Below are 27,731 nucleotides of genomic sequence, written 5' to 3' on the forward strand. Positions count from 1 at the left end.
AATTGTGTTATCTCAAACCTTAGGCAAGGCTTCTATTTATACATCATATGTATAATTGGAGTCCAAAACCAAGCCCAAACTATTCCCTCTTCAAACCCATATGGCTGGCCACTCCATGAAGCCCAATAATGGGCTTCTTTCTTTTTGTTCAATCCATCACCCTTTTATGTGACCTTATAAGATCCATTTTATTGAGCTTTAGATTATTTGACTAGCCCAAAGATCATTGATTACGTCTAGCAACATATAATGACAACCCAAAAGAACGAACTTAATTATCTTCATAATTTGATCCATTATATATCTAGTAATTGTTGTTGACGAAGACATAAATCCTTCATTTTTTTACCAAACTTACGTACATTATTATAATCGTAGCGTTAAGGAGGCGTGCGCGTAGCGTGCACACCGACAACTAGTTTTCTTTAAATAAGGAAAAAAAGGATGATAAACAATGTACGATTAAAACTCTTAGGCCTTGTTCTTTAGAGCTATTCTACTCTGCTCTGCTTTGTTTAGTAATAATAATATTAATCAAATTAATAATAAATATAATCAATAATAAATAAATAATTTAACAACATTAATAATTAATAGATAATAATGTTAAATCATTTTGTCCATATAAGTCCAAATTAGAAGTCGATTTCATATCAAATTGGGTTAGATTAGTTTTTGAACCTTTAAATTGTACTCAATTTTTATTTTATTTTTTTATTTTTTTTAAGAGTTATAAGAGCAGATGATGATAATCGATCCCAAAATCTCCGAAAACTAAAAGAACACTCTAACCATTTAAGTTATCGTTCACTTTGTACTCGGAAATTTTAATTGAACCTATGGACTACATTTAACATTGACTTGGTATTTAAATCCGCTGGCCAATCACCAAAGTCCACAGTTGCCTGTTGACCGAGTTATTGTGTTGACCGTACGATACAAATACAAGTATGAAATATACAAATATAATTGTCTGCCCAATAAAGATTTATGTACGTGCACTAGACAATATCACAATGCAGACAGCATAAAAGTTCGTTGATAATGATTTATTATTAAGAAAATCAAACCTCGAGAAGTTTAGCTTACTACTCAATAATTACTGGAAAAGATTATAAATGTGATCCTTATAATCTTACATTTCTTACACCCTTGATGAGGTTGGAGACATGATTACCACATTTACAGAGTACCATATTCAGCCCTGTTTCTGGAAATTTATGGGCGCTAGGCATAATGTAAGAAAAGGGTCTCTTAATTACGTAACAAATTTTCTTATAAGTAATATCTTTAAATATAAGACAATGAAAATAACTTATATTATTTGAATAGTAAGTCTCCATACACAATACTAGAGTAATAACTTTGCATAATATTTCGGTAATTGAATGAATATGAAACGGTGTAATTGAAAAGATTAATATTTTGGAGCAAATACTCATAGAATCCTGAAGATTAGAAGAAGTGAAGAGGTATATTGCATTGTTATCTCCACCTAACTGACATCTAAGTAATTTAATGTTAATTGCTAACTAAATGCAGTAGTTATCTTTTTTAAAAAAGTAGCTTTTTTCTAACAAGTAAAAACGTACTACAAAGTAAAATTCTACAACTATGCAAACTGATTTTTTTTGGGCCCCTTTCTGGCGTGGGCCCTAGGCACTCGCACTCGAGGCCTACCCCTTCGGGCCGGCCCTGAGCATATTAGACTATTTTTTCCAGAGACTTAGGTTGTCATTCATTCTAATATCCGTTTCATTCCGCAGGCATACAAAGATACAATAAGGCCCTGTTCACTTCACCTTAAAAAAATAATATTAAGTAAAAATAAGTTCAGCTCAGTAAAAATAAGTTCAGTTCGGTAAAATTAATTTCAGTTCAGTAAAAATAATTTCAATTAAGTAAAAATAAGATTAGTTCAGTAAAATTCAGCTATCTTAAAGAAAAATTATAATAGAAAATCAGTAAAAAAATAATTCCAGTTCATCAAAAATAATTTCAGTTCAGCAAAAATAATTTCAGTTCTGTAAAATTCATTAAAGTTCGGTAAAAATAATTTAATTTCAGCAAATATAATTTTGTTTCAGTAAAAATAATTTCAGTTCAGCAAAAATAAGGTGAAATGAACGAGGCCTAATAAGACATAAAAAAAATTCCTAATATAATAAGAATATTTCTATATTTAATTACGCAAACTATTGGGTGCGGGCACCCGCACCTAAGTGTTTGTGCAGCAAGCTGTTTTCTTTTCCCTTCTCCTTCTTCTCTTCCCTTCTCCTTCTCTTTCTCTCCTTCGATTTTTGTTTCCCAATTTTTGGCGTCGAAAATCATGAAAAGCAACAGTTCAACTACAGAAGATGACAGTTCTCCCTCCTTCCTCTTGACAATCGGCGGCGTTAATGGCGGCGTCGGCAACGGCGAAGAGCTTTCTTACGTTCCGCCATTGAATTTTGCAATGGTTGATAATGGCATTTTTAGGTCTGTATTTCCCGAATCTTCTAATTTGCAGTTTTTGCAAACCTTAGGACTCCGATCAGTCAAGTAAATTCTATCTCCTCTTTTTTTTACCTCAATCTTAACTAATTTTTACATTATATTTTTGAAAAATCAAATTCAATTTTTTTTAATTAATTTTTGTGTAATTTTGTAGATGTTTGTGTCCTGAGCCATATCCAGAGGCGATCGCGGAGTACTTGAAAGAAAATGGGATTCATATGCTAACAGGAGAGAGAAAGGAAGAGAGGAAGAGGAAGAAGGGGAAGAGGAGAGACAAAGAAATACTTTGTATATAAGCCAATAAAAGTAACATATTAGCCAATTAATGTATGATATCAGTTAATATTAAGAGTATATCAGCCACAGGAGGAGTATATAAACCAACAAGAGTCAAAAGAAGTATATCAGCCAACAAAAGATACATATAAGCCAACAAGAGAAGTATATCAGCCAACAAAAGATACATATAAGCCAATAAGAGGAGTATATCAGCCAACAAAAGATACATATAAGCCAACAAGAGGAGTATACTCCCTCCGTTTTTTTTTTTTTTTTTAATTTGCATCACTTTGGATTGCACAAAGTTTAAGAAGAGCAATATAATATTGTTAGTGGGTGAATAAATTATTATAGTAAAAGTAAGATGAGGACCATGAAAAAAAAAATATGTGATAGAGGATAAATATTTTTATTATTTTAGTGGGGACCATGGAAAAGAGAGAAATGATAAAATAAATTTGGTGGGGTTTAAAATAAGAGAAAGAAATGATAAAATATAGTATTAAGTTACCAAATATATAAGTGATGCATTTAAAAAAAAAACACCCCAAAAAGAAAAGTGATGCAAATAATAATAAAAAAAAAACAGAGGGAGTATCAGCCAACAAAAGATACATATAAGCCAACAAGAGGAGTACATCAACTAACAAAAGATACATATAAGCCAACAAAAGGAACATATCAGCCAACAAATGAAGCGTATTAGCCAACAAATGAAGCGTATCAGCCAACAAATGCAACATGTAAGCCAACAAAATAAACATATCGGCTAACAAAATGAAACACATAAGCCAACAATTAAAATATACATATTAGCTAACAAAATAAATATATCAGTCAATTAAAGAAACATACAGGCCAAATTATGTCTGATATCAGCCAACAAAAGGAAAAAAAAATATATCAGCAAACAAAAGAAATATATTAGACAACCCAAAAACAGTATCAGCCAACAAATGAAACATATCAGCCAACACATGAAATATATCAGCCAAGGCTCCCACACCAAACAGTTCGTGCATCCGTACGCACGCAATACCTTCTCATGTAATTAATATAAATTTTGATGAAATTAGAAATTTTAATTTTTTCCTTATAGCTTCACCAATCTCTAAGTTACTCCTTTATTATTAAATTTCAATTTTATTTTGACAATAAGTTGCCGAAAAATATTTATTTTTGTAACTTAATATAGACACACGTTAAACAAATTAATAAGGCCTTGTTCACTTTGATATGTCTATTTTATATAGTAATTTATCCCCGTCCCTTGGTCATAATTAGGAGTATTTTTGGCTCTTTAGAGCCACTTTTATTGCTAATGTGTGCTTTCTAGTGTTTTCGTAGTTTTGGTAGCATTTTGTAGGAAATTACATATTTGGAGCATTTTCCCGGGATTATTTGGAGGAACTACGAGCATTGGAGGAGCATGACCGTCTTTTGTAGCCCAGGGCCGGTTGGAGTCATCAAACCGGTGACTAAGGGCTCGACATATGAGAAGCCGAGGCTATGGACCGAGTTATTCAAGCCCCAAGGAGGAAATTAGCGTTGGGGCCAAGTTAATAGCCCAAACGAAAGTCCAAAGAAGAGCCTAAAGTTTCGCCCGTCCGGATGGGGCCCCGCCCGAAGGCGCGCCCGGCTGGGCGGGGCGGAAGAGCAAAAAGGCATGCTTCGCCCTGTCTTGCGCTCGACTGGGCGCGAGAGGAGTTCAAGATTGAAAAAGGCGGGCCCGGCCGGGCGAGCTGGCGCCTGACCGGGCGTGTGTCATGGAGCTATTTTTCGGCGATATTTACTTAGATTTTAATTAGGATTTTTATGTTTTGTATAAATACGTTTTAGTTGCTTTTGATACAATTATCTCTCTCTCATTAGTTTAATCTTCTCTTAAGCTTAAATTTCTCTCTTGTTTCTCTCTCTACAACTTTTGGTTTAATTCAATTCATTATTTTCGTTAACTTTGGTAAAAATTTCTTCCCTTTTTATTTCAGTAATTTATTTGCTTTTGTTCATCATGTTTTGCTTAATTGCTTTGATTAATTTAGATTTAATTATGTGTGAGTAGATTATTTTCTAGGGTTGTGGGGATCCATAAATAATATGAAGGGGTAATTTATTATTGTTGATTGTCAATGCTTGATTAATTTCCTATTGATTGATTTAATGCTATGCAATTAGATTAGGCCTGGTTTAATTGTATGAGTTTTGCAATATTGATTCGAGATTCGACAGATGAGAATTAATGTTTAGGCTTAGTTTCAATAGGCAGGTTAATTTATAAATGGTTAAGTCAAGATTCGAAAGATGCGATTTAATACCGGTAGATTAATTCTGTGATTGTAATACGCAGCGAAAGCCCTTTATGATCTGATTAATTAATGCATTGATGATTGATTATTGTGTTTTACCCTGGAATATTATTAAAGTTTTATGATCTGTAGTATAAATACGTTTTAGTGGCGGTCTCAGGAATTTTTCCTTATGAGTTCAGAGTCTCCAAACACATATAATGAAATCAAATAACATAATCCAAAATACAAATTAAAACTAGTAATTCGGGTGAACACATATTAATTTAACAAATTAATTAAAATTTTAAATACAATTGAGCTCGAGTCTTCATATTTTTGTGTTCGAAGGAAGAAAATTATTTTGGGTATTGGGGTTATCATCTTATCAAACCATCAAGTTAGTAAAAGCAAATGAAAAAAGGGGGAAAAAAAGGGTGTTGGAGGTTGCTAACCCATGACCAATGTTAACAAATGCAACGCAATTACCAATGGGCTGCAAAAAATAGCTCTATTCTTAAGCGCGTAGTATTGTATGTAACCAGTTTTTGTATTTAGAATAAACTGGTCAGAAAACCATTTAAAACTTGTGATCCATTTGATCTAACTGTTTCTACTAATTTGTGAATTGTTTAACTACTAATTACTACTACACGAGTAGGTTAAAACTAATTAAGTACATCATAACTAGTAGGAAAATTTGACATTTGCTACCAGCGAAAGAATCTTGTGTCACATTTGCTACTGATTTAATATTTTATTTTACTTTGCTACCGCCCAAATCTCAAAAATACATATATTGCTACCACTTAACAGAATCCGTTAAGGTTTCATTAAATGGGGCCCAATATTTCATTAAATAATAATTTAATTTATTAAAAAAATTCTTTTAAAAAAAAAAAATTCCCAACCACCTCCCCCTCTCCATTAGCCACTGTCCCTGGCCGGCACCCAAATGTTCCCCCGACGTCGCAAACCCCACCTCCTCCATTTCCCCCGCCAACCACCCCTAACCCTGACGACGCCCCTAGCGCACCACCTGAACCCTTTGTGCGGTATCGTCGTTTTCCCCTAGCCCCTAAACCACAGTCCCCCACCCCGAAACCCCTTTCCCTCCCACAAAACTCTAGAAAAACCGCTCCCCACCCTAAAATCTCACAATCGATCCTCGCCCAGCCCCGAAACCCAAGCGGCCAGGGTTTTCGAAGGTGGAGGAGGAACTATTTGGGGGTTTTAAGGGGCTTTTCAATGCGTTAGGTTTTCGATTAGATGCGAAATTGGTGGCGATGGTGGTGTAGTGGGCTGTGATTGATTGTGTGTGGCGAGTAGATGTATTGATGGTGGTACTGCAGGTTGCTGCGCACGGTGGCCTGAAGTGGGCTGTGAGTCTACAACGGTCGATGTTCGATGATGATGGGCTGCGTGGGTGTGTAGCTGATTGATTGGTTGTTTCGGGGGTCTGTGAAGTAGTGGTGGCTGCGACTGTAAGGTGCGGCTGGTGGCATGGTTGCGCGGCTCTGTGGTTGCGCCAGTGGCTGCTGATTGTGTTTGGAGAGGTGGCAAATTATTGTTGGTGTTTGGTCAGGTGGTTCGGTGGAGTTGGTGTTGTTGTGTGACGGTGGAGTTTGGGCGCTGGTAGCTAACAAGGGTAAGGGGGAGGAGGCTGGCAGTGAGGGTGGCTGGGAGGAGAGAAGGGTGGCTCAAAGGTGGTTGGACGGTGGCTGGACCCCACTAACAGCAATAGTGACGGAATCCGTGAAATGGTAGTGATATCTATAATTTTGAAAGTTGGGTGGTAGTAAAATAAAATAAAAAATTAAACTGGTAGCAAATATCAAACAAGGTCATTTTACTGGTAGCAAATGTCAAAATTTCCTAACTATTACATATTAATGTAATTAACTAGACTTATAAATGTTATAGTGGTTGTCAAAAAGAAAAAAAGTGTTATAGTGTTGTAATGTTGTACTCATTATAAATATAATAGTCCATGAATCTGTAGTCTAATAAACGATGATCCATGTGTAACAAAATTTGGAACTTAATCTAATTATGAATCAACGATGATTAGTATATAACCTTATATTGAAATGATGACCAGATATAAAACTAAACTTGTTAATCCCCGTTTACAACCTATGTGAATAAAATCTGAAAATGATCCTATAAATCAATTTCAATTCAGACAAAAATTAATCATAAAGAATCGACCCACTGGTTATCTTCCCACCGAAACTGACTAGCTAGCTAAATAATCTCATTTTATCCCTTATTGATCTCTTACCGATAAACCCGATGCGATCCATATATTATAGACCCAACTATGAGCTAATCCGATATGACTCAAAGCCACTTTAATCCAGCTAAAACATCTTCCAACCCAACTAGGTCAATCCAACTCCATTATAAGCTGACTAGATTATGACCATATTGAAATTGAAATTATAATTTTACAAAAAAGAACTACTAACTCCGTTTCAGCCTCACTTGAATCCACACTGTCCATGAATGCCACATCATAAGATCCTTAATTAGGACTTTAGAACAAAATTTCACAATTGACGGACAACAATTAATTTGTATACGGCGGGGCTGTTAATGATTAATTAGTATTGCTTATTAAATCACATTATGTCTTCAATTAGCAACAAAAGAAGAAAGCAAGAAAATATTAAGTAATTCATCATTGAAGAAGTATGCCACGGGGCAAAAGGTAGGTAATAAAATGGTTTGGAAATCTTTTTTTGTCCCACCAAAAACCAAAAACAATTTTATAAAAAATTAGCTGACTTCAATTTTTTGGTCTCCTTTGAAACTTCCACCTTTCTTCTCTTGTTCTCAAAATTCCACACAAATTCTGCCAAAAACATCAATTTTAATTTAACCCCACCTTTAATTTCATAATTGCATTCTCAAAAACTTTATATTATACCACTATATAAATACCACTTCAATATCAGAACATTCAAACCATCTCATCTCATCTCATATTATCTATTCACATATTTTCTCTCTTATACCAAAGTTTCCATTTTTTTAAAAAAACTTTGGTATATTAAGATTTTGATCAATCAATCAAAACCCAGAAATTTACTCAAAAAATGGAGCAATCAGTACAATTCAACATAGTTAAATCAATGAAGAAAATGCAATCTGCATATTTTTACTCCCTTTTCTTGTTCTCATCTTCATTAGTGTTACTAATCTTACACTTGATGAAATCCTACAGTAGTGTATATCTTACTTCTATTCTGAAATTCAACATTGACAGGAACCATGTGTTCCTAATCTGCAATGGGATTTTAGTAATCCTTGTTAAAAGCTCGTCTTCGCTTTCGATGTCACCGTCTCAGGACAGCAACTCTGATTACAGCAGTAGTACTAGTGATGCAGGTCAGAGTTTGCCAAGACCAGTTGTACTAGGTGATCAGAGAAAACAGCAAGAGGAGTTTTCTGCTGTAAGTTCAGAACAGAATGTTGCTACTGATGTAAAAACAGCGCGATTTTTGACAGTTGAAGAGACTGTTATTACTGAAGTACTTCAGGTTCAGCATCAGAAAGTGGTGGTTTCAGAATGTGAAGTTGCTCATGTACATCAGCACAATGATGATGATGGTTATGATGATCATAACGATATTGTCGATGATGATGAGGAAGAAGATGACGAGGGTGCAGAGGAATTGAACAAGAGGTGTGAGGATTTTATTAGAAAGATGAAGCAGGGGATTATTTCTGAACACAGAAATGATCTAGGATTATCTAGAAATTATATCTGCTAACTATTTCATCTTTTATTTTTGGATCACCTATTAATAGTAGCATCTTGTAGACTATATTGGTTGTAGTTTTTGTAATTATAGTGCAACCAAGAAATATAATTCTCAAGGAAATTTGGCCACTCTAATGTTATGCTTGATTTAAATTTAATCTACAATTCAGGCTATACTTGAATTTTTCTGAACGAAGAGCAATTACTTGTATAATCAAAAGCGCATGATCAGGATTAAGACCCAATTATACATTATATTACCTTAAGATCCATTGGAGGTTTGAGTAACTAAGGGCCTGTTCTGATTTATTGAGATGAGCTGAACTGAACTGGAATTAAGCGGAAGAGAACAGACCCTAAGAATTAAAATAAACTATTATTACTCGTAAAATGAACTATTATTAGGTTGCAATGGGATTGAGTCAATTTTTGATTACTCTAGAGTCTAAAAGTGTGAACATGAATTATATATTTCAAACAAATTGTCAAAAGAAAACACGAAGACTTAGAGGTTGGGATGAAAGTAAACCAAGTCAATGATGCAAAGATACAGTTCAGAAAGTAGAAAATTGACAATTATTGAGCATTGACGTGAGTATTTAGCTTGACTTCCAGTCTTCCAGAGATATAACGAACCAAATGTAGCCTCAACCTCAAGGCATAACTTGTATTCTTCTTCTACAACAAAGACAACGACAATGACAACGACGACAACAACAACAAAAACCTTGGATGGGCTATCATGAGCCCATCATTCGAAACCGGCAGTAAGCATTGGGTTGGAGCAAGCAATGCAAAGTCGATAAAGAAAGTAAACAAAATAGAGTGCAAATGTGAAAATAGGACAAATTAGATGATATGGGAGAAAACATATAGATAAGGAGTGGAAAAAATAGTGCTAAGAAAATTAATTTGAAGATGTAATTAAATGAAAAGGATAAATGAAAAAGTTTGGAAAAAAATAATGAGAAAAGAATAAAATATAAGTGAAGTAAGTGGAAAGAAAATGACACAAATTCCATCCGTTTCAAAATAATTGACACAGTTAAACTTCACACATATGATTAAACTCATATCATCGCTCTCAGACACTTTTCATCCAAGTTGTCTTAGATCTTACTCTACCCCTCACAATCTCATTATTTTGCCACTCTTCAAGCCTTCTAAACGATGCATCACATCTTCGTCTTACATGATCAAATAACTTTACGCGATTCTACCCTGTCATATACTAATATGTGTTATTACTAGCTAATTGCTTGCCACCTTCCTACTTAGCTTCTTTTTTCAACTGATCATTTCTAATTAAGCTAGTATGCATCGATCTCTAATGTTTCTAAGCTAGTATCCTCTCTAAGTTGTCCCACACATCCATTGTGGCATATGCATCTTATGAATGTGACAATACAATTTCTAGCTATCATAGTATATAAAAAGACAAATTTACTTTTCTTACATTCTATATAGGGCATGCCGGAATCACATAGAAATCCCCATAGCATTGTTCTACTTGTACCAATTCATTATTATTTTTTATATTTTGTAAAATTGTTAGAATAAAGAACCCAAACCCTTGTAAAGTCACTTGGATCGTAATATGACACAATATTGCTCTTTAATGATATCGTTCATTTCATACACTCTCCGCTACTCAATCTTAGTAGGAGTATAAAAATTTGTTTCAATGGATCGGTCGATCATAAACAAATTTATTCAAAACACATCCTAAAGTTGTACATGCATGTGACTATTAATTTGTTAATAAACTAATTAAAGGGATAATGCAAATCAATCTCTGTAATCCAAAATCAAATAAAACAGTTTAAAGGGATAATGTAAATCAATCTCTGTAATCCAAAATCAAATATAACAGTCAATATATGAATTGGATTAAAATGGATATGAATGTGACACTTGATATAACAAGGTATCCAGACAATAAGCCGCTGAAATGGGGCCTAAAAGATGAAAAAGAACGGAGAATTGAAAGTAACAAATTAAAGTGCATCTTTTTAGTGCACACCTCCTTTACATTCTTTTTCCCATCTTCAAATTTTAACATTAGTACTAGTAATTTCTTTATCATAAGTTGGTCCACAAGGCACATGACATGAGGAAAAAAAGAGGGACAAAGGTGGATATTTCATTTGCTTTTACTTAAATTGTCTTCTAAATTTCATGAAATGAAAGTTGTATGGTAATATAAATTTTAACTGTTTTGATTTTTTACATTATTCATATATTTTTCGATCAAATATTTTATTTAGTATGTATTCATAGATAATTATGTTGTCAGTTTAGTCTCAATATATATGCTTTCAAAATATTGACTTTTAAAAAATAATTTATTTTTATATGAATTATTAAATATAGTAAGACCAAAATTGTATGTATATTAGCAAATGTGAAACTCTTTTGTCCCTCCTTACAAAAATACCTCTTTTGTCCCTCTTTTTTTTAAGATGCCCACCCGCTTCACCGGAGCTTAACTCCGACTACATCCAAATCCGACTTGGGTAGCACACTTGGCTTATGGTGGGTGAGTCTCCTAACAAGAGTTTCTGCATACGGTGAGGCTCGAACCCGAGACCTCCCTTAAACGACATCAAGTTGCTTACCACTTGAGCCAACTCTTTTACTGTTGATCCTCTTTTGTCCCTTAATTATTGCTCTACAAGACCTGACTATTCTTAATTTCCATTTATAATGCATCTTAAACCACACATACATCATTTCATAAATACACATAAAATTATGAAAAATTATTAAAACTTAATGTTATAAAATTATGCATTGAGACGAGTCTAACAAGATGGAAGACCTCACTAAAAATTTGTTTAAGATGGGAGGAGTGGAAAATGGGTAAGATATCGTGCGATGAAGGGAATAGTACGTAAAATCCACCACTTTGAAAAGCAATAGTGTAATAAATAACAAATCTCAATAGCGTGCAAAGACCGCATCATCTCTTGCCCCATTTACTCACTCTCGCTTGGTCTTTGAGTGCTTCATATAGGGAGCTACATTGAGAAAGCGAAGCCACAACAAACATTATTAACTTGGGACAAAATTATAATGCATGTGTTCTTACTACTCAAAATTATATGCAATATGCTCGTGCTCTTCTAAATAATGCGTGCTCCTTAACATTTGTTCTGACTTTTAATGAGAGGAAAGGCCATGATTCTAACTAGGGGATGTTTCATGCTATGAGTTTTCATATGGTTTGTATTGTTTATAATGGCGAATTTTAGACCAAAATATACTAGGCTCTATATTTAAATTGTTACCTCTACTTAAAAATTATAGATATTTAAGAATTTAACCTTTATGACACAAGAAATTATATCTACATTTAAGTTGATTAATTCTATTTATCTAATAGCTAAAAAAAAAGTCATTGTATACTATCCTTTGAGGTTCAATGAATATCCTCGTCTTAATTATTAATGATGATCTATTTTACATTTTGGGTGTGTGTAAAGGTTGAGATATTTGTTCATACTCGTCTATTGACATCTTGTATCTTACTTCTCTTTGAATCGATTTGGATGTATCATTAACTTTAATACAATAATAGTTACACAACATAGTGTTATTGGTTGATATATATGTTAGGTTGTGGATAAAATGTGACATAACATGAAATACACAATGAGATGAAATGATCATTAAAGTTATGGGGAATATTTTGTGCTTATGGATTGAGCTTTCATATAACAATTTGAGATATACTTTAGTTAATAATTTCAAAATAATTTTGAACTATCTTATGCAAGATATATAAACAAATGAAGTGGATTTCGAACTTTGTGGAATCCGAAAATGACAGCGCCAACAAGTGCTAGCTAGCCTTACTAATCGCCCCTTATCTAGCTGCTACTAGTAGTATTATTGACAATGTTGTTCATTTACGATAAAAAGAAGTAATTAGGTCATCATCAAACCAACTCAATTAACAACTTACCTATTACTCCTTTCGTTTTAAAATAAACTTCTCACTTTTCATTTTGTGTGTTCCAAAATGATCTTCCCACTCTATTTTAATTCTGCACTTATCCTCATTATTTTCCCATATTACCATCATTTTAATGGTCCCAATCCAAAAAAAACAAAAAAAAAAAAAAAAAAGAAAAGAAAAGAAAAATTGATCCCAATGTACTTTTATATATATATATATATATATATATATATATATATATATATATATATATATATAAAGAAATGATCCCATTATATTTGAATGGTCCAAATGTACTTTATTTCAATACTTACACAAAAGATTCCAAATGAGAATATCATTTCAAAATGGAATATATAACGTCTAACGTATCAAACCCCAACCTATCTACTCTATATCTAGGTTAGGATCTCCTTCGGCTCAAATCCAATCAAATGTCTAGACCGATGAGGGCCAGCCTATAGCGTAAATCATAGCCACCTCTAACCACACCTCACACACGATCCGATCAAGCTTAAAGCTTCAATTCTCAAAGTACAATCCATTTGATTCGTTACTATGTAGATGCTGGAAAGAGAAAATTCAGATCTAAACAAAAACAGGCAAAACATATAAAAACTATTGTAGATTGAATTAAGTTTCCTAGTACCCAAACAAGATTAAGTGGGTAGCTATACACACACAGGAAGACACAACACAAGCCCTACTAATTATTCCTTAAATTTTTTTTAGATTTTAAAGCCAAGATGATAGTATGGTCCCCAACATTGTAAACAATAACAAGACATAAAGAATATTTCTGGAGTTTTGTCCCAGTAACATAAACTTAATTATCCAACCGTGCAAGATTATTATTAATAGTATGCTTAAGACTGAAATTAATGTATGATTTAGCCATAATAATGTTTAATCTAGCGGTCGGAACTTCATTAATTAGGCATTTAATGTTGTTAACTTTGGTACGATAACGAACCTATATGAAAATCTTGCGTGCTAAGGTCTATTCCGTACTAAGTTATGCTCCATTCGTACTCATATAAGCTTTCATTTTTCACTTTTTAGGTCAAATTTATAAATGAATCTTTTTTATTGTGTTTAAAAAAAAAAATGTTGACTTTTTAGTAATCGATAAGTTAAGATAAGTGAAATTCAGGTGAATAGAACACAACCTTAATTTTATCAACTATATACTTTGTATTTAGTTGAGCCAATAATATTCTTTATCTATTAGATCACATTTTCTATGTTCATTTTGTTTTCGTATATGCATAATTATTACCAAGCAATTTGCAACTAGGGATATAAGAGATATTTAGAGTATATTTATCGTACAATTGGATGTATGTACTTTGAATAAGGTACAGCAAAACCAATTTTATTGTCCATCTGCTCACAAGGTATAAGCACATAGGCAAATACAACCTTAAATTATCATACACAAAGTACAACCGGTTATTCATTACCGAGTACAAAATTGTCAATCATGACAAATTCGCAGAGAACCAAAGTATTGGTCGATTGAAGTTAACACAGTACAATGAAATCAAGATTAAGAGATTCTACTTTGGATAACTCTAAATTAATCCTACTTTGAAGTTGCAATCTTCAGCCGATCTTGTGAAAATATTAACAATATAGTATCAAATTAATACTATTAAGATGTATTAATATAACGTCAATTTATATTAATAAATTTTGACAAATATACGTGTTTTAGCAAATATAAGTTACTAGAAAATATAAGTTAAGATCAACAAAATAAGTTAACTCTGTTTGTAACGGACAGAGTGTGTTTTCCTTCACAGGAAGTAGCTGAAAATGTAAACATTAGCCTAATCCATTGAATTAACACGTCGACCCAACTATTTTCTGACCGGATCGGGTTAACTTTCCCTGGCTGTAATATTTTTCCCATTCTTTTAAGTGAGTAGCTGAACAGTTCAGATTCTGTCAGAATGTATGTCAGCTGCTACATCAAAGCAATTCGTAGGCATCCGATGTCCCAAGAAGGTACCAAACTGACATAACACCAACAGATGCGGAAGGCAGCAGCCAAAAGAGTTGAAGCAGAGTTGTCATGTTTCTTCTATGAAAAAGAAATCCCCAGTAGTCAGTACTGCTGATCTGATACTATGTGAATAATTTAATTAGATCTGATACTATATTTAATCTTCTTGCTTACTCTTGACCTCTCATCCCATATTTCAAGTAACAACAATTATCACTCTATTGATTATAGCAAAACTAAAAAAACTAGAAGGGCACAAACAGCGCAATGATATTAAGACAGTTGATTCCTTGCATTACCTTCAAATTTCCATTTGACAAGTAGAAACACCGAGCTAAATTCTTGAAGTTCGGGGTCCTCAGCCAGTCATGCTACTAATATAAACTTGACAAATCTGTTCAAGGAAGGTTTCCATAGCAACCTGATAGAAGCAAACAAACATCATATACCAGTTGGGTTAGCCACAACGAAATCTCATGTATCCCAATTATGTAAAAACTGAACTACGTGTCATAAGATGGACATATGTTGGACAGTAAATCAATGTGTTTACATCAACTAGATGAATGTCAGACCTGAAAATGCTCACAAACAAAGACGATACTCATGATATGAAAATTTTTGGGAGCCAAAATACAATAACTACACTTTAGAGGTTAACTGCCTGCACTGCTAATTTGAGGTTGATGTTAACAGAATTGAATGTGATTAATGATTAATCTCCACCGTTTCACAATCTCTGCAGATGATACGGCACATCATTAGTGTTACTGCCATGTGTCTTTATTCATTAATCCCAAATTTATAATAAACTTTCACTGGCCCATACAACATAGAGGTAAAGGTGTAGAACATCAGAAACAAAGTCCCTTGCTCATGATCGTGGTTTTGTTACTGGCCTTGCTGCAAAAGAGAAACTTACAGCAATCAAAATTCTGCAATACAAAATTAGTGGTGATTTGATCACTTAAATTAAGGGTTATAGCTTCAAAGGTTACCACTTTCCCAGCAAAAAACTCTCTTAATTTCATTTTCTATAATGAGTTTAAGATGTAAAAAGAACATGCAACAAGAGCAGTAAACTCACCTGCAATTTTGAATACTGATCAGTCTGCAAGGAGCGAAGAACATAGACTTCTGCCGGACCTGTCAAAATTTGACCAGTCTGAAACCTGACCAGACCCAAACCTGACTATAACTAACTAGAATTCTTGAGAGCCCATGGACAATTTTTTTACCAAAAGAGAGTTGAAATTTGACCAACACATGCTTATCCTAGCGCCTTAAAAAAACATAGAATTGCACATAACCTAAAATCCCCACCCAACACAAGTCCCCTTAATATAAATTGCAGATATGAATTCCCCACTAAAAACTGATTGAATACAAAATACACTTCAAAGTTCAAACCCCAAAAACTGAATTGATTGACCTGAACCACCCTATTTGATGCATATTCTATTATTCTGTAACAACATCAGAAAGGTTCTGAAATAGAAAAAAAATAGACAAACAGAAGACTTAATTCTGAATCATTTTTGACAAAGACTAATTCATTAGCTTCTTGTAGCAAAGAGATTCCACGATGTACAAGTACATTATTAACCACCAATTTCAATTACAATGAGAGTGAACCATGCATATATGATGTATCTACTAGCTAATACAAGATCTACAACTACATATACTCATTTTTCAAAGATTAAGAAACAGTAACATAGCATGGATTGTACAGAAACAGCAAATTTTTTTTTTTTTTTTTTTTTTTTTTTTTTTTTTTTTTTAATAAGAATTCACATTACACCATCACAAAAGTCATGGATGACAACACAACACCATAGCTCCATCTCTGATAATTCTATTTACTTGAATCAGTAACCAACCACAATTTAATTTGCAGAGTAGTCTACATTGACTTATTTTTGTAATCATCTAATGTCTTGTAAACCATGGCTGGACTCAGCAATTGCTATTGTAGACAGCTGATCCACTACAATTAGGCATGTTGAGAAAATTCAAGATTCACTAAAATTGTTAGTTAATATTTCTGGAACTTCATCAACAGGCATATTTTTAACATGATCAAGGAGTGCTGTGAGTTCCTTATGAGCATAGTTAAACCGCTCCTTAGAAACCAAGGACTCAGTCAGAAGAGTATCTGTAAGAGAATGTAAGGCACGATAATACTCTTCTTTGACCAGTCGAGAACTTTCCTGATCCATAGGTAAAAAAGAATTTTCCCATCTCCACCTAATAGGAAAATAATGGTATGGAAGTTGAAAATAGTTCTTAGTAACAAATAGTCGAAGAGCATGCCTGCACAGGACTCCTGATTGTTCAAATCCCTTACACGAGCAGTGGATTTGCTCACCTTCCTGAATCCATAATAGAAGATACTCTTCTTCAATTTTCTTATAATGGCGCGCGACATAAGATCCTTTGGCCATTTCTATGATTGCATATTGCACAGACAACACGAGTTCATGCTGATACACACTAAAGGCATATGGCGTAAGGATGCCTTGTGCATGTTCCTCAACAGGCATGCGCGTCTTGAGATGTAAAAAAGGTAAATCCTCCTTGGCTCCATAACCCAACTTTGCAGCAAGTCCAACCTGCAAAACAAGAATGCTAAAGCTTACAGATATAAGCAATAAACAATTAGATGTCATCATGCATCATAACAAGAATACCTGCTCAAAGAAGACTTGCAAGCATGTTTGCTCATTCAAGACGCCTTTCAGGAAACTATCAACAGATCTCATGTATTCAGCTGTTGTGATTCGGGCGACAAAGCAATCCTTAATAAATGAAAAAGCCCAGCATGCTCGACATGACCATAAAAGAGAGATGTGTTTATCCGACCCAAGTCCAAATTTTGTGATCAAATGACTCCAGAGATGTCCAAAATCCTCTGTACTTTCCACATAGCACAACATTTCAAACTCGGACTTAAACTCCGAATATTTCAGTCCAAGAGGCAAAGAGAACCAACTACTCAGCTTAGACATAATGTACCACAAAGATATAACATGTTTTGTATTAGGCATTTCGCTTACTATGGAGTCTCTTAACCCTGGCTCAAGATCAGTCACTATTGTCTGCGGTCTTCCTCGCATGAATCGCACAACTGTCTGTTCGAAGAAATAAAGCTTTAATGACAGGAAAAAAAAAGTTTATAAGTATAAAGAAAGAGAGATAAAGTTAACCTGTAAGGCCCACACAATTGCATGGGGATTTTCTTCCTGGACAAGAGCACAGGCAAAGACAATTGGCTTGCCATGATTATCTATACCAGACAATAAACCCAGAAGCATCCCGTAAGTGATGGATTGATAAGTAATGTCGAATTGAACAGCATCACCAAAAAGGTTAAAGGCACGAACAGAGTCGCCATACGACCATGCTATGTTTTCAACCTTGCCATTTGCATCGGTTAAAAAATCAAAGATAAAATCCCCATCCCTTTCTGCCATGGCCTTGCAAGCTTCAAGCAGCTCCATCATATCAGTTACCCTTTTCTCAGTAAGAAGAGCATCATTTTCTTGAACGGTTTTCTTGCAAGTACGGAGAAAGTTTCTAATGTCTTTCTCTATGAAAGGCAGTTGCCCAGGTTGAACACCCTTTTCCAGTTCCAAGATCTTGATTATCCTATTAACAGGAAACCCAGCTTTGGAGAGTAAAATAATCCGTTCTTGATCAGCTTCTTGTATTTTGCGGTATGCAGGGAGTAAACGCACTTGATCATCTTCTAGCAATTCATGGTTATGTACATTACTGAATTGAGAAACATACCACTGAGTAACATAATTCACGATTTCCTTAGTCAAGTATAATTTTGCATCACATCCACAACGTACAGATTTGCGATCTCTGGGATGCTCTACATTAACCTTTTTCCTAGGTTGATTGAATCCGGAACGATAACAAACAAAATCCCTTCTGTAAACACCAAGAGTATGGCTTTCAGTAGATCGTGCTTTCCTGATTGAAAACCCATTCCTCCGAGCAAAGTTACTGTAGAACTCAAAAGCTTCGTCATCACTTTTAAAAATCTGACCCACATAAGGTGCAAAGATAACTTCAGAAGAAGATGAAAATGATGTCCCATTTTTTGTTGGTTGACAAGCTTGACCTTGTTCCTCTCCTTCATATTTGATAAAACACTTCCAATCTCCACAGGGGCATTGCTCCTTTTGAATCCAAATATTATTTGCTGGTTTCATTGCTAATCTACAGGTACAATAAGAAATATTTCCAAATTTTCATTCCCACCAGCATAAGAAATCCACTCATAATTGACATGTTGAGAGATTACAAGTAAAAAAAAACTAAGCTGATTTATTTGGTGCAAAACATCTTGGATATATCCAGAAGACCTAGTAGCCCAAGCTTGTTTGGTGGTCTTAGTAGGTTGACAAACAGAAGAAAAATGCATTTCAACACAGGTGAGATAAATTAAAACGGGCCACTTTAGAGACTTACAACAATCAGGATTTATTAACTGTGTTTTGAACTGTACAAGCTTCACCATTTCTTTCTCAAATTCAAATCATTTACTTTCCTTCCTTAATTAAGGGATTAAACAAGATCTATAACATATTATTTAGATAAAAAGTAATATTTTTGCACTACAAAGAACATACATCTAGAAAGGATCAAGAGTGAACTTAAAAGCCCAACAAAATGATAATGCATGCCTATCACATTAAAAATATCTATTAAAATTTAACCTGGAAATACAAGCATAGAACAACACTGTAAGAAGCAAGAAAAATAAAACTACCCCACCAAAACTTCCCAATGAGAAAATTTGCTTACTTTATTTCAGTCCCATTTTTCCATCCACGTCACTCAGGGATAGCCACGCCAGCTGATTTCTAATCTCTTATGCGCACCAAAAACATAGTTAACCTGCAAATGCTCCAAAAAAGTCTCTATAAGAAAACCTATCTAATCTCCAAAACTGTATATAACTTAAACCACTTCCACATAAAACAGAGCTATTCCACAATGCATGAACATCTGGCTCCAAAATTCCACACTAAAAAGACACAAGATTAAGGGTCAAGCACATAAGTGGTTTCTGTTTATAAATGTAATCTTCAATGCTCATCCTATCCTACATGTAGTCCACATCAATGCCATACTTACCTTTAGGATTTGACTTTATTAAGTTAACCAGAGAGTGGAAAATAAAGGAAAGATGGAGTGGTCCTCAAGCGCTTAAAAAAAACCTACATGAAGAAGAACCTTTATTCTTTAACCAATTTCTCTTATCCAAAGACCCCCAAAAGAGGTGCATTCTCTAAAAAACACAGCTAATTTGCATGCTCATCCAACCTTAATTTAAAGGGTTTAGCCAATTATGCAAATGCTACAACGAACTGTAATACCCTCTAACCAATATTCAAAAATCAGAGCAAGTATGTGCAATGGACCAAGCCAAGCAACCTGTGAGATTCACCTACGCAAGAGGTGAAGCCAAATAGGAAACTTGGCCCATGAAGGGGAGAATACACATGTGAACATCAGCAAGGAAGAGCACAACAAGACAAATCACACTTGAAGACAAATTGCAATCATCAGCCACCAAATCAGTCTGGGAACTTGTGTATATAAATGAAAGGGGGGGAAAGTTTTAGAACAGGCATTTTGTAAGAGTTATCTCTGAGTGTTGTGGGCTAAACCCACTGTTGTGAGTTGTAGGCTAAACCTACTGTTGTGTGAAACTTTTTTCTGCCATTGTTAAATATAATCAAGATTGAAGCTTTCTCCCTCATTTGCTCTGTTTCTATCTATTTCTTACTGTTGTTAGTAGAGTGGTTGTCTGAGTCCATCACAGACTCCCTAGCAAATATGTAAAAAAATCAATATTGACGTTCCAAATACCACATTAACACAAGGTTTGTTGATATAAGGGCTTCTTGATCTACCGTAGTACCTAAGCCTTTCAGGCTCAAATCCATCATCAAGATGCGAAAAGCTCCCATGCTCCTAAATTAAGTGGCATGAGAAGAACTTCAGGATTTATGACAGAATCGGCAAAAGCTTACATGTCAGAATTCAATAGCTACTGGACATTAAATTACATCAAGACTTCAACCAACTCGACAAATCAATGTGTGGTTTGTCCATTTTCAATAGTGTCAAAGGTCCTTGATACTTGACTTGTGGAATATAATAAACAAAACCAAAATGGTTAAATTATCTCCCTGTAGTTCTTATATGTTGTGAAGGGAAGCTATATTGTCATGTATCTCAGGTAGCAAGGCAGAAACAATTTTTCAGGGCATGGAAATGTTGTCATTACATATTTTAGGTAGCAACATCTATAAACCATGGGCCATGGCAACAAAATTCTAGGCGCTAAGAAACCTGAAATTCTGATCTAACAGCAATAGAAACAAATCAAACAATAAATGCCATGCACGAACATCTTGGCATATCTCAAGTAGAAAGAAATTCATGTTGTGTTCTCGGTTGTTTATGTGGAAGATTTCAGATTTCAGGTTTCGCTTGCAAGCATGGAATAATGATTATACATCACAACAGGGAGGACCCTTATTATATAGTTCTCAGATTTACTCAAGTGCAACTTATAAAGCATTTTATGACATGAACATACTCCCTATGACTGACCCAAACCATAGGCCGGAAATGGATGTTCCGAAATTTTGCCTCTGCCTGTTAGAAGAACAATCGGTAAATCTCCAAGAAATAGGAGAAGAGAAAAAGGAGAAGAAAAGAAGGAACAAGAGTTGTGACCATCAAATGCTCTAATGGTGTGTTTGAATTGAAGGAAATGGAGGGAAAGGAAGGGAAGGGAAATGAAGAGATGAGGTATCTTTCATTTGGATAACAATGAGGGAGGAAGGGAATTGGAGGGGAGAGAAATGGAGGGATTAAATTGTAGGAAACTGATCCCTCCAACAATGGAGAGATTTGGAAGGAAAACTCACAATTCTTCCCTTCCCTCCTCTTCTCCTCCCTCCCCTTCTTTTCCTTCCCCTTTCTTTATCCAAACAAAGTGTAAATGTAATGAAAGTTGAAGTATGCACCTATTGAAGAAACTTCCACACACTAGATATCACTCTTTGTCTTTGAACAAAGCTATACTTTTTGAGAATGAATGTAAACTGACTTTTTTTTAAATATCTATAGTCTATAGTAATATATAAAGTGAAAGGGGTTTTGGGTGCCCCTCTCATTTTTTTATTTTCTTTATAAAAATAAAAAACAAAAACTACCTTCATTTTTAAAAAAAAAATACTCCCTCCGTCCCCTTTTGATAGTCACTTTTGGTAGAAAATCACGAGAATTAATAAACATAAATAAGAAGTAGCAAAAGTACATTGAAAAGGTAAATTTACATTGGGTATGCAAAAAAGTAGCGAGAGAAAGTAATTAAAGTATGTGGGAAAGTAAAATTTACATGGAAAAGTTAAATTTACACAAATATTTTTGCAAATGGGAGAGAATTTTGGTAAAAAAAATAATATTAATGGTACTTGAAAAAAGCAAATGTGACTAACATCTTGGGTCACCAAAAATGGTATAAATGACTATCAAAAGGGGATGGAGGGAGTAACTACCATCAATATATATATATATATATATATATATAAACTGCCATCCTTTATTAAAAAAATTAAAAGCTACCTATTTTCTTTTTTTTTTTTAAGAAAAAACTACAGTACTATCCTTTTTTTTTTTTTTTAAGGGAAGTCATATTCTTCTATTGCCTCTATTAGGATATATATTTATGTTAAGTTAGATATATTTTGTCATATCTCTAACACTCTCCATGATCTCATCAATTTTTAAACACACTAATATTTTTTTATTTAGAATTATTTTTTTTTTGAAAGATTTTTTAATTAGAATAAGGTAGATAATATTTTATGAAAAAAAGGGAAAATCGACCCATATAAATTTCTTATAATGCACACGCAATGTGCGTGTGTCTCATAGCTTGTTACTATTAAATCCCAAAACATTCTACTGCAATTGTTGCATGGGATTAGCATTGAGTCGACTTTCAATGTATAGTGTGCAACTATTTTTTCGGATGAACTTAATTATAATAACATTGATGTTTAATAGGTGGTCACTACTTAATTTCAATATAGTATGGATTGTGAATGAAAGGATTTATAATTTATTGCTTGTATTATTTTTCAAAGGAAAGGTTAGATTTTGTTAAAAGGAATGATGTCAATGACAGTAAAATGTTGGTTGTCTTTGTAAAAGAAGAAATGAATGGGTTCATTTAATTAGCGATTAGCTATTACCGTACAAAGTAACAGATTTATGAACTATCACCTTACCTTTTCATTTTTTTTTTTTTTTTTACTTTTTACTTTTTCGAAGTTTAGGCTCATTTTGAAGAATGTTGCATAAGTTAGGGTCATTTTAAAAAAAAGTGGTATACTACAGGGTCACAATAGAGAACTTCCCTTAAAATTATAACTCATAAAAAGGTTGAATTCTACAACAAGGACAGATAAATAAACTTCTGGAAAGCCTTTCTTCAAAACCAATATGATTACACGACACGACACAAGTACTAAATCCATCTAAGCTATACAAATTCCAAAACAATTTCCTGTGATAGCAAAACTCCATCCTGCTTAAAATAGCTTTTTCACTGAATGTTACATTTAAAGCCTAAATAAGATTATCATCAAATACCAAACACCTGAATGCCTTGCATTTAAATCCAGCTCAAAATCATGAGATGAAATATTGAGAACATAAGTAAAGAGAATTTTCTAACAAAATGTATCTTAATCAAGTAGCTAACAAAACTATACTAGTTCAAATCACAATTGCAGAAATTACAAGTCAGAAGTATAATTTTCTAGATAATTTCTAAAAATTTACTTCATTTTTACAAAACACTGATAACCAAGCCTGATCAAGCGACTCTTTTCGTGGCCCTTCGGACTTTATCGAAAACGACCTAATCTTAACATCTCCCTCTTCCCCACACACAGATACCTCCCCCCTCAACCCCACCACCACCAAAAAAAAAAAAAAAAAAAAAAAACTTTGAAGGTTTCCACTTTATTCAACAATTAAGAATACAAACATGCCTAATAAATACTAAAAATCCACCAGAGCAAGAAGATGTTAATCAGAAAAATCAAACCCAATTACAAAGATCAAATGCCCACTTAATCAAAGAAGTTTTACTTAATCAAAATCAGAATAAGTAGGTATGTTAACTATGCAGCTTCAATTATGAATATCATGAAAAGAATGAGACTTTATTACCAATCCCCTAAAAAAATTGCAGGAAAATAATTTTACAGTGCGTATAATCAATCAGATTTCACGTAGTTGACGCAAATCATTTGGTATGATTAACAATTAGAAAGTTGGAATTGCGAAATAAAATTCTAAACAAGAAATCAACAAAATAAAAAATAAAAAATAAAAAAACCGAAGTAGGGGAAATTAGATTGACATACCTTTGAAAAGGAGAAGAGAGAAATATAAAACCCTCGAAAACCCCTTTCTTTCTCTCTCTCTTTACTCTCCAGTGCACTGCATTGATACTGCAAAGATGAAGATGTTGCAGTTTATATTTTGCAAGTCTTTTAATATTGAATTTAACTACTTTTTCTGAATGCTACATTGCTAGTAAAAAAATTGTCTATTTATATGGAAAGTACCAAATTAACTTGAAGATTGAATAAAATTTCCCATTTGGGATAATTGGATAAACCCTTACTTAAGAACAAGTAAAACTATTCCATCTGTATCTGAAATACTTCATTTACTATACGAGTATCATTTTGACCTTACACTACATACGAGTATTTGATTTTATTTACTACTCATATTTTACTTACTAATACTACTCCGTAGTATATATTATATTGTATATAAAAAATGTTATCGAATTATGTAGATTTTTGTTGGATTATTTATTATTGTATGTTTTTATAATATCAAATAATTATAAATGAAACTATTACACAATTAAAGATATTAATGATCAAAGTTGTGCATTAATATGTATAATATGTTATTTACTCCTATCTATTTGCCCTATTTAACTTTTCACAATTCTCAAAATATGTTAAAAACACATAATTTTTTTTTTTTAAAAAAAAATTGATTTTAGTAAAATATAGAATGAGACAGAAAACTATATGGTATAGGCTAGTAGCTCTCTTTAAATTTTCAGCACTATGATTATATCTGTTATCGTAGCTGCTACGCGCCTGCTAGAGTAATCAAGACCGATTGTGGCTGGTATATCAAGCAAAAATACACCTACTAACATATGCAGAAACATCAGCAGGCCTGTTAAAGAAATATGTAATTTTCACAGTAGATCATCAAACAAAATTCGAAGAATAGGTAGTGCACCCTGAACCACAAACATAGGTGCTTGTTATACCATGAACATAGTTCCAATCTTCCAAGTACACACTCGTTTAAACATCAAGGTCCCAGATTTGGTCGGTGATATACAAATCTCCTTTGAAAAGGGTGTTGGAAGTATCAGAATGACATTCTGTAAATGGTATATTATTGCTTGCCGATAAGATATCAGGTTCACTCAGGTCCCTTTGGTAGATGATCAATTGACCATCATCATCTAAGACCAGTTTTCAAACACATAAGGAAGAAAGCTCATGAATAATGCCAGCTACAAACATTAAAGCTATAAACATTAAGAACGCCTCAATTAGAACTTGTCCCCAACTCCCCAATCTGAAGCCATGTCACCAGGGCCTTTTTTCTGTCGAAATTCTCTCTTGCTCCGATCTATATGCCTTGAGCTATTTCAGAAAAGCCTTTTTTCTCTAACATAAGGTATTGTTCCAAAGAATCTCTACTATACAAAACCACTGTCAATGAGCTTTCTATTCAGACTGACCTCATCCTGGGAAATGTGAAGTCAGGCAAAATGATCTTGGAATTAGTCAGCTTCAACTTTAAAGAATGAATATACTGGTTTTTGCAACCACTTAGCATAACAGCCTTAAGGGAGACATTACGATCACCTGATTGATTAGATGGCTTACAAAAGGAAGTCCATTAGCTTTGTTTTACCTTTTGCTGTTGTATGGCTCATAGCTGGCACAGCCGGCAACGTTGCTCTCGTAAACATAAACAACTGGACTACTTAAAAATTTAAAATAATACGATGAATACATGACACAAGGACAGGTATTATCTGTTTTTGCTGTTTGGGAGGCCTGATCTTGTTCTGTCTGCATATTTGAGAGAATCTGGCACCAACAACTTTAAATTGAAAAAGAAGAATGTTGCTTTCATCGACAATTTAAAGGTAGCATGTGACTTATTCGCAAACCTCTACTCCCTGCATCATAAGAGATACACATACATTTGATGGAAATATCAATTTATTAAAGAATTAGAATCTAATCATCTTTACCACCCCCCTGCCCCCACCCAAAAAAAAAAAAACTAAGGGAAGAGAAAATAAGAGAGCATTCATCAGTTTCACAGAAATTTGTAAGTAGTCTGAACTCTCTGAAGACATATTAGCCAACATTCGTTTTGTAGTCTTTGCAAATGAATGACAGAAACTGCTTTTCAAGAGTTGAATAAAAGTGACCACATTTACGAGTGTAACAAGATACTTACTCTGTTAAAACCCTTTTAGCGGTTAAATTCACAAAAAAGCAACAAATTATTATTCTTCAAATAGTAATGAAAAACTAATAAAAGTAACAGAGAAGAGAGAATAGACTTCAAGAAGTTACATATCTTCTCATCTTAGCAAATCTTTTAGTTTTACTAGGAAAAACTATAATCCTTGCTAGACATATCACATTATTTCCTACATACAGCAAGTGTTTTTATGTTCTCCGTAGTAGCTTTCTTTCCAGAGAGCCCTGATATTATATTATTTTATGTTTAATCCGTGGTTCATGAACTCTCTACATGAACTGAAGACTTAAAGGCAAAAGACAATCGTGCCCAAGAGCAATAAGATATTACATACTATTACAAGCAAAACTAACATATATAATGTTTGCATATGTTAGTTTCACTAGTAATAGTATAAAACAATGCCGGAACGAAATCAGTTACTGATTTATAAGATATTGTTAATAATCAACATCTTAAATACACGTAATTTGAAAATGTGTCCAAACAATAACATTTAATATATTTTCATGTTTTATATTCCAATTCAAACACCCATGATCCAAGTTGTCAGACACCTTGTACAGAATAGATAATGCTATGATTTAAGGTCAGAAGCGAAAAAACCCTGCCAATTATTTAAAAATTCAAGTGAACAGCTTTATAGATAATGGTACCAGTCACTTAGTTTTGTGTTCTGCGTTGCATCCGAGCTTTATAAAAAACTCTCAATTCCTAAGTGATGTCCGATGTGAGTTCAATGGCTTGTACATAACAAATTTGAGATCCAGGATATTGCACGATATTTGGAAGGCAATATTTTACAGGGTAAATTATTGCTGCAAAGTCTAATTGATAATGATAAGACGTAATGTTTATGTTCAGACAAGCAATGGCTATCTAAAATGAAATATCAATGTGTGTGTGTGTCTGTCTTGCAAACTAATTGGAAAAACAATCCATTTACAGTGCCTTTTTTTTTTATAAAAAAAGTTGGAAGTATATACCAGGAACTTTAAAATGACGATAAAACTGCTTATTAATAGATATACAAGTAGATTTCTATAAGTTGAGGAGAACAGTACCTAAGGCCACTAACCTGAATGGATAACAAATGGAGCTAATAAAGCCTGAACAAGCTATATAAAACTTTACCTGGTCAATCTGTCCATGTAAAAGATGCATGATAAGTAAATGGCAATAAAGAGTAAATTTATAGAACAGAAGCAATTTCTATGGAAATATTTTTTTCCTGTTGCCTGTTGGTTGCACTAAAGATGAAGAAAGAACATTTAA

The 27,731-nt window shown here is 33.6% G+C and overlaps 1 protein-coding gene across 1 annotated transcript; it reads right to left on the minus strand.

Annotated features, from left to right (window-relative positions):
- Window positions 1-14,499: 14,499 nt before the first annotated feature.
- LOC145589415 (putative protein FAR1-RELATED SEQUENCE 10) lies at window positions 14,500-24,425 on the minus strand. The gene is made up of 6 exons (XM_081645960.1): window positions 24,275-24,425; window positions 19,620-19,712; window positions 18,008-19,031; window positions 17,492-17,932; window positions 15,098-17,413; window positions 14,500-14,876 (listed from the first exon to the last, which is right to left on the minus strand). The coding sequence occupies exons 3-5, from the start codon at window positions 19,022-19,024 to the stop codon at window positions 16,814-16,816; spliced, it is 2,058 nt and encodes a 685-aa protein (XP_081502086.1). The 5' UTR covers window positions 19,025-19,031; window positions 19,620-19,712; window positions 24,275-24,425; the 3' UTR covers window positions 14,500-14,876; window positions 15,098-16,813.
- Between the last annotated feature and the right edge of the window lie 3,306 nt (window positions 24,426-27,731).

Source organism: Chenopodium album, chromosome 17 (assembly GCF_948465745.1).
Source record: "Chenopodium album chromosome 17, dcCheAlbu1.1, whole genome shotgun sequence".
Classification (NCBI taxonomy): Eukaryota; Viridiplantae; Streptophyta; class Magnoliopsida; order Caryophyllales; family Amaranthaceae; genus Chenopodium; species Chenopodium album.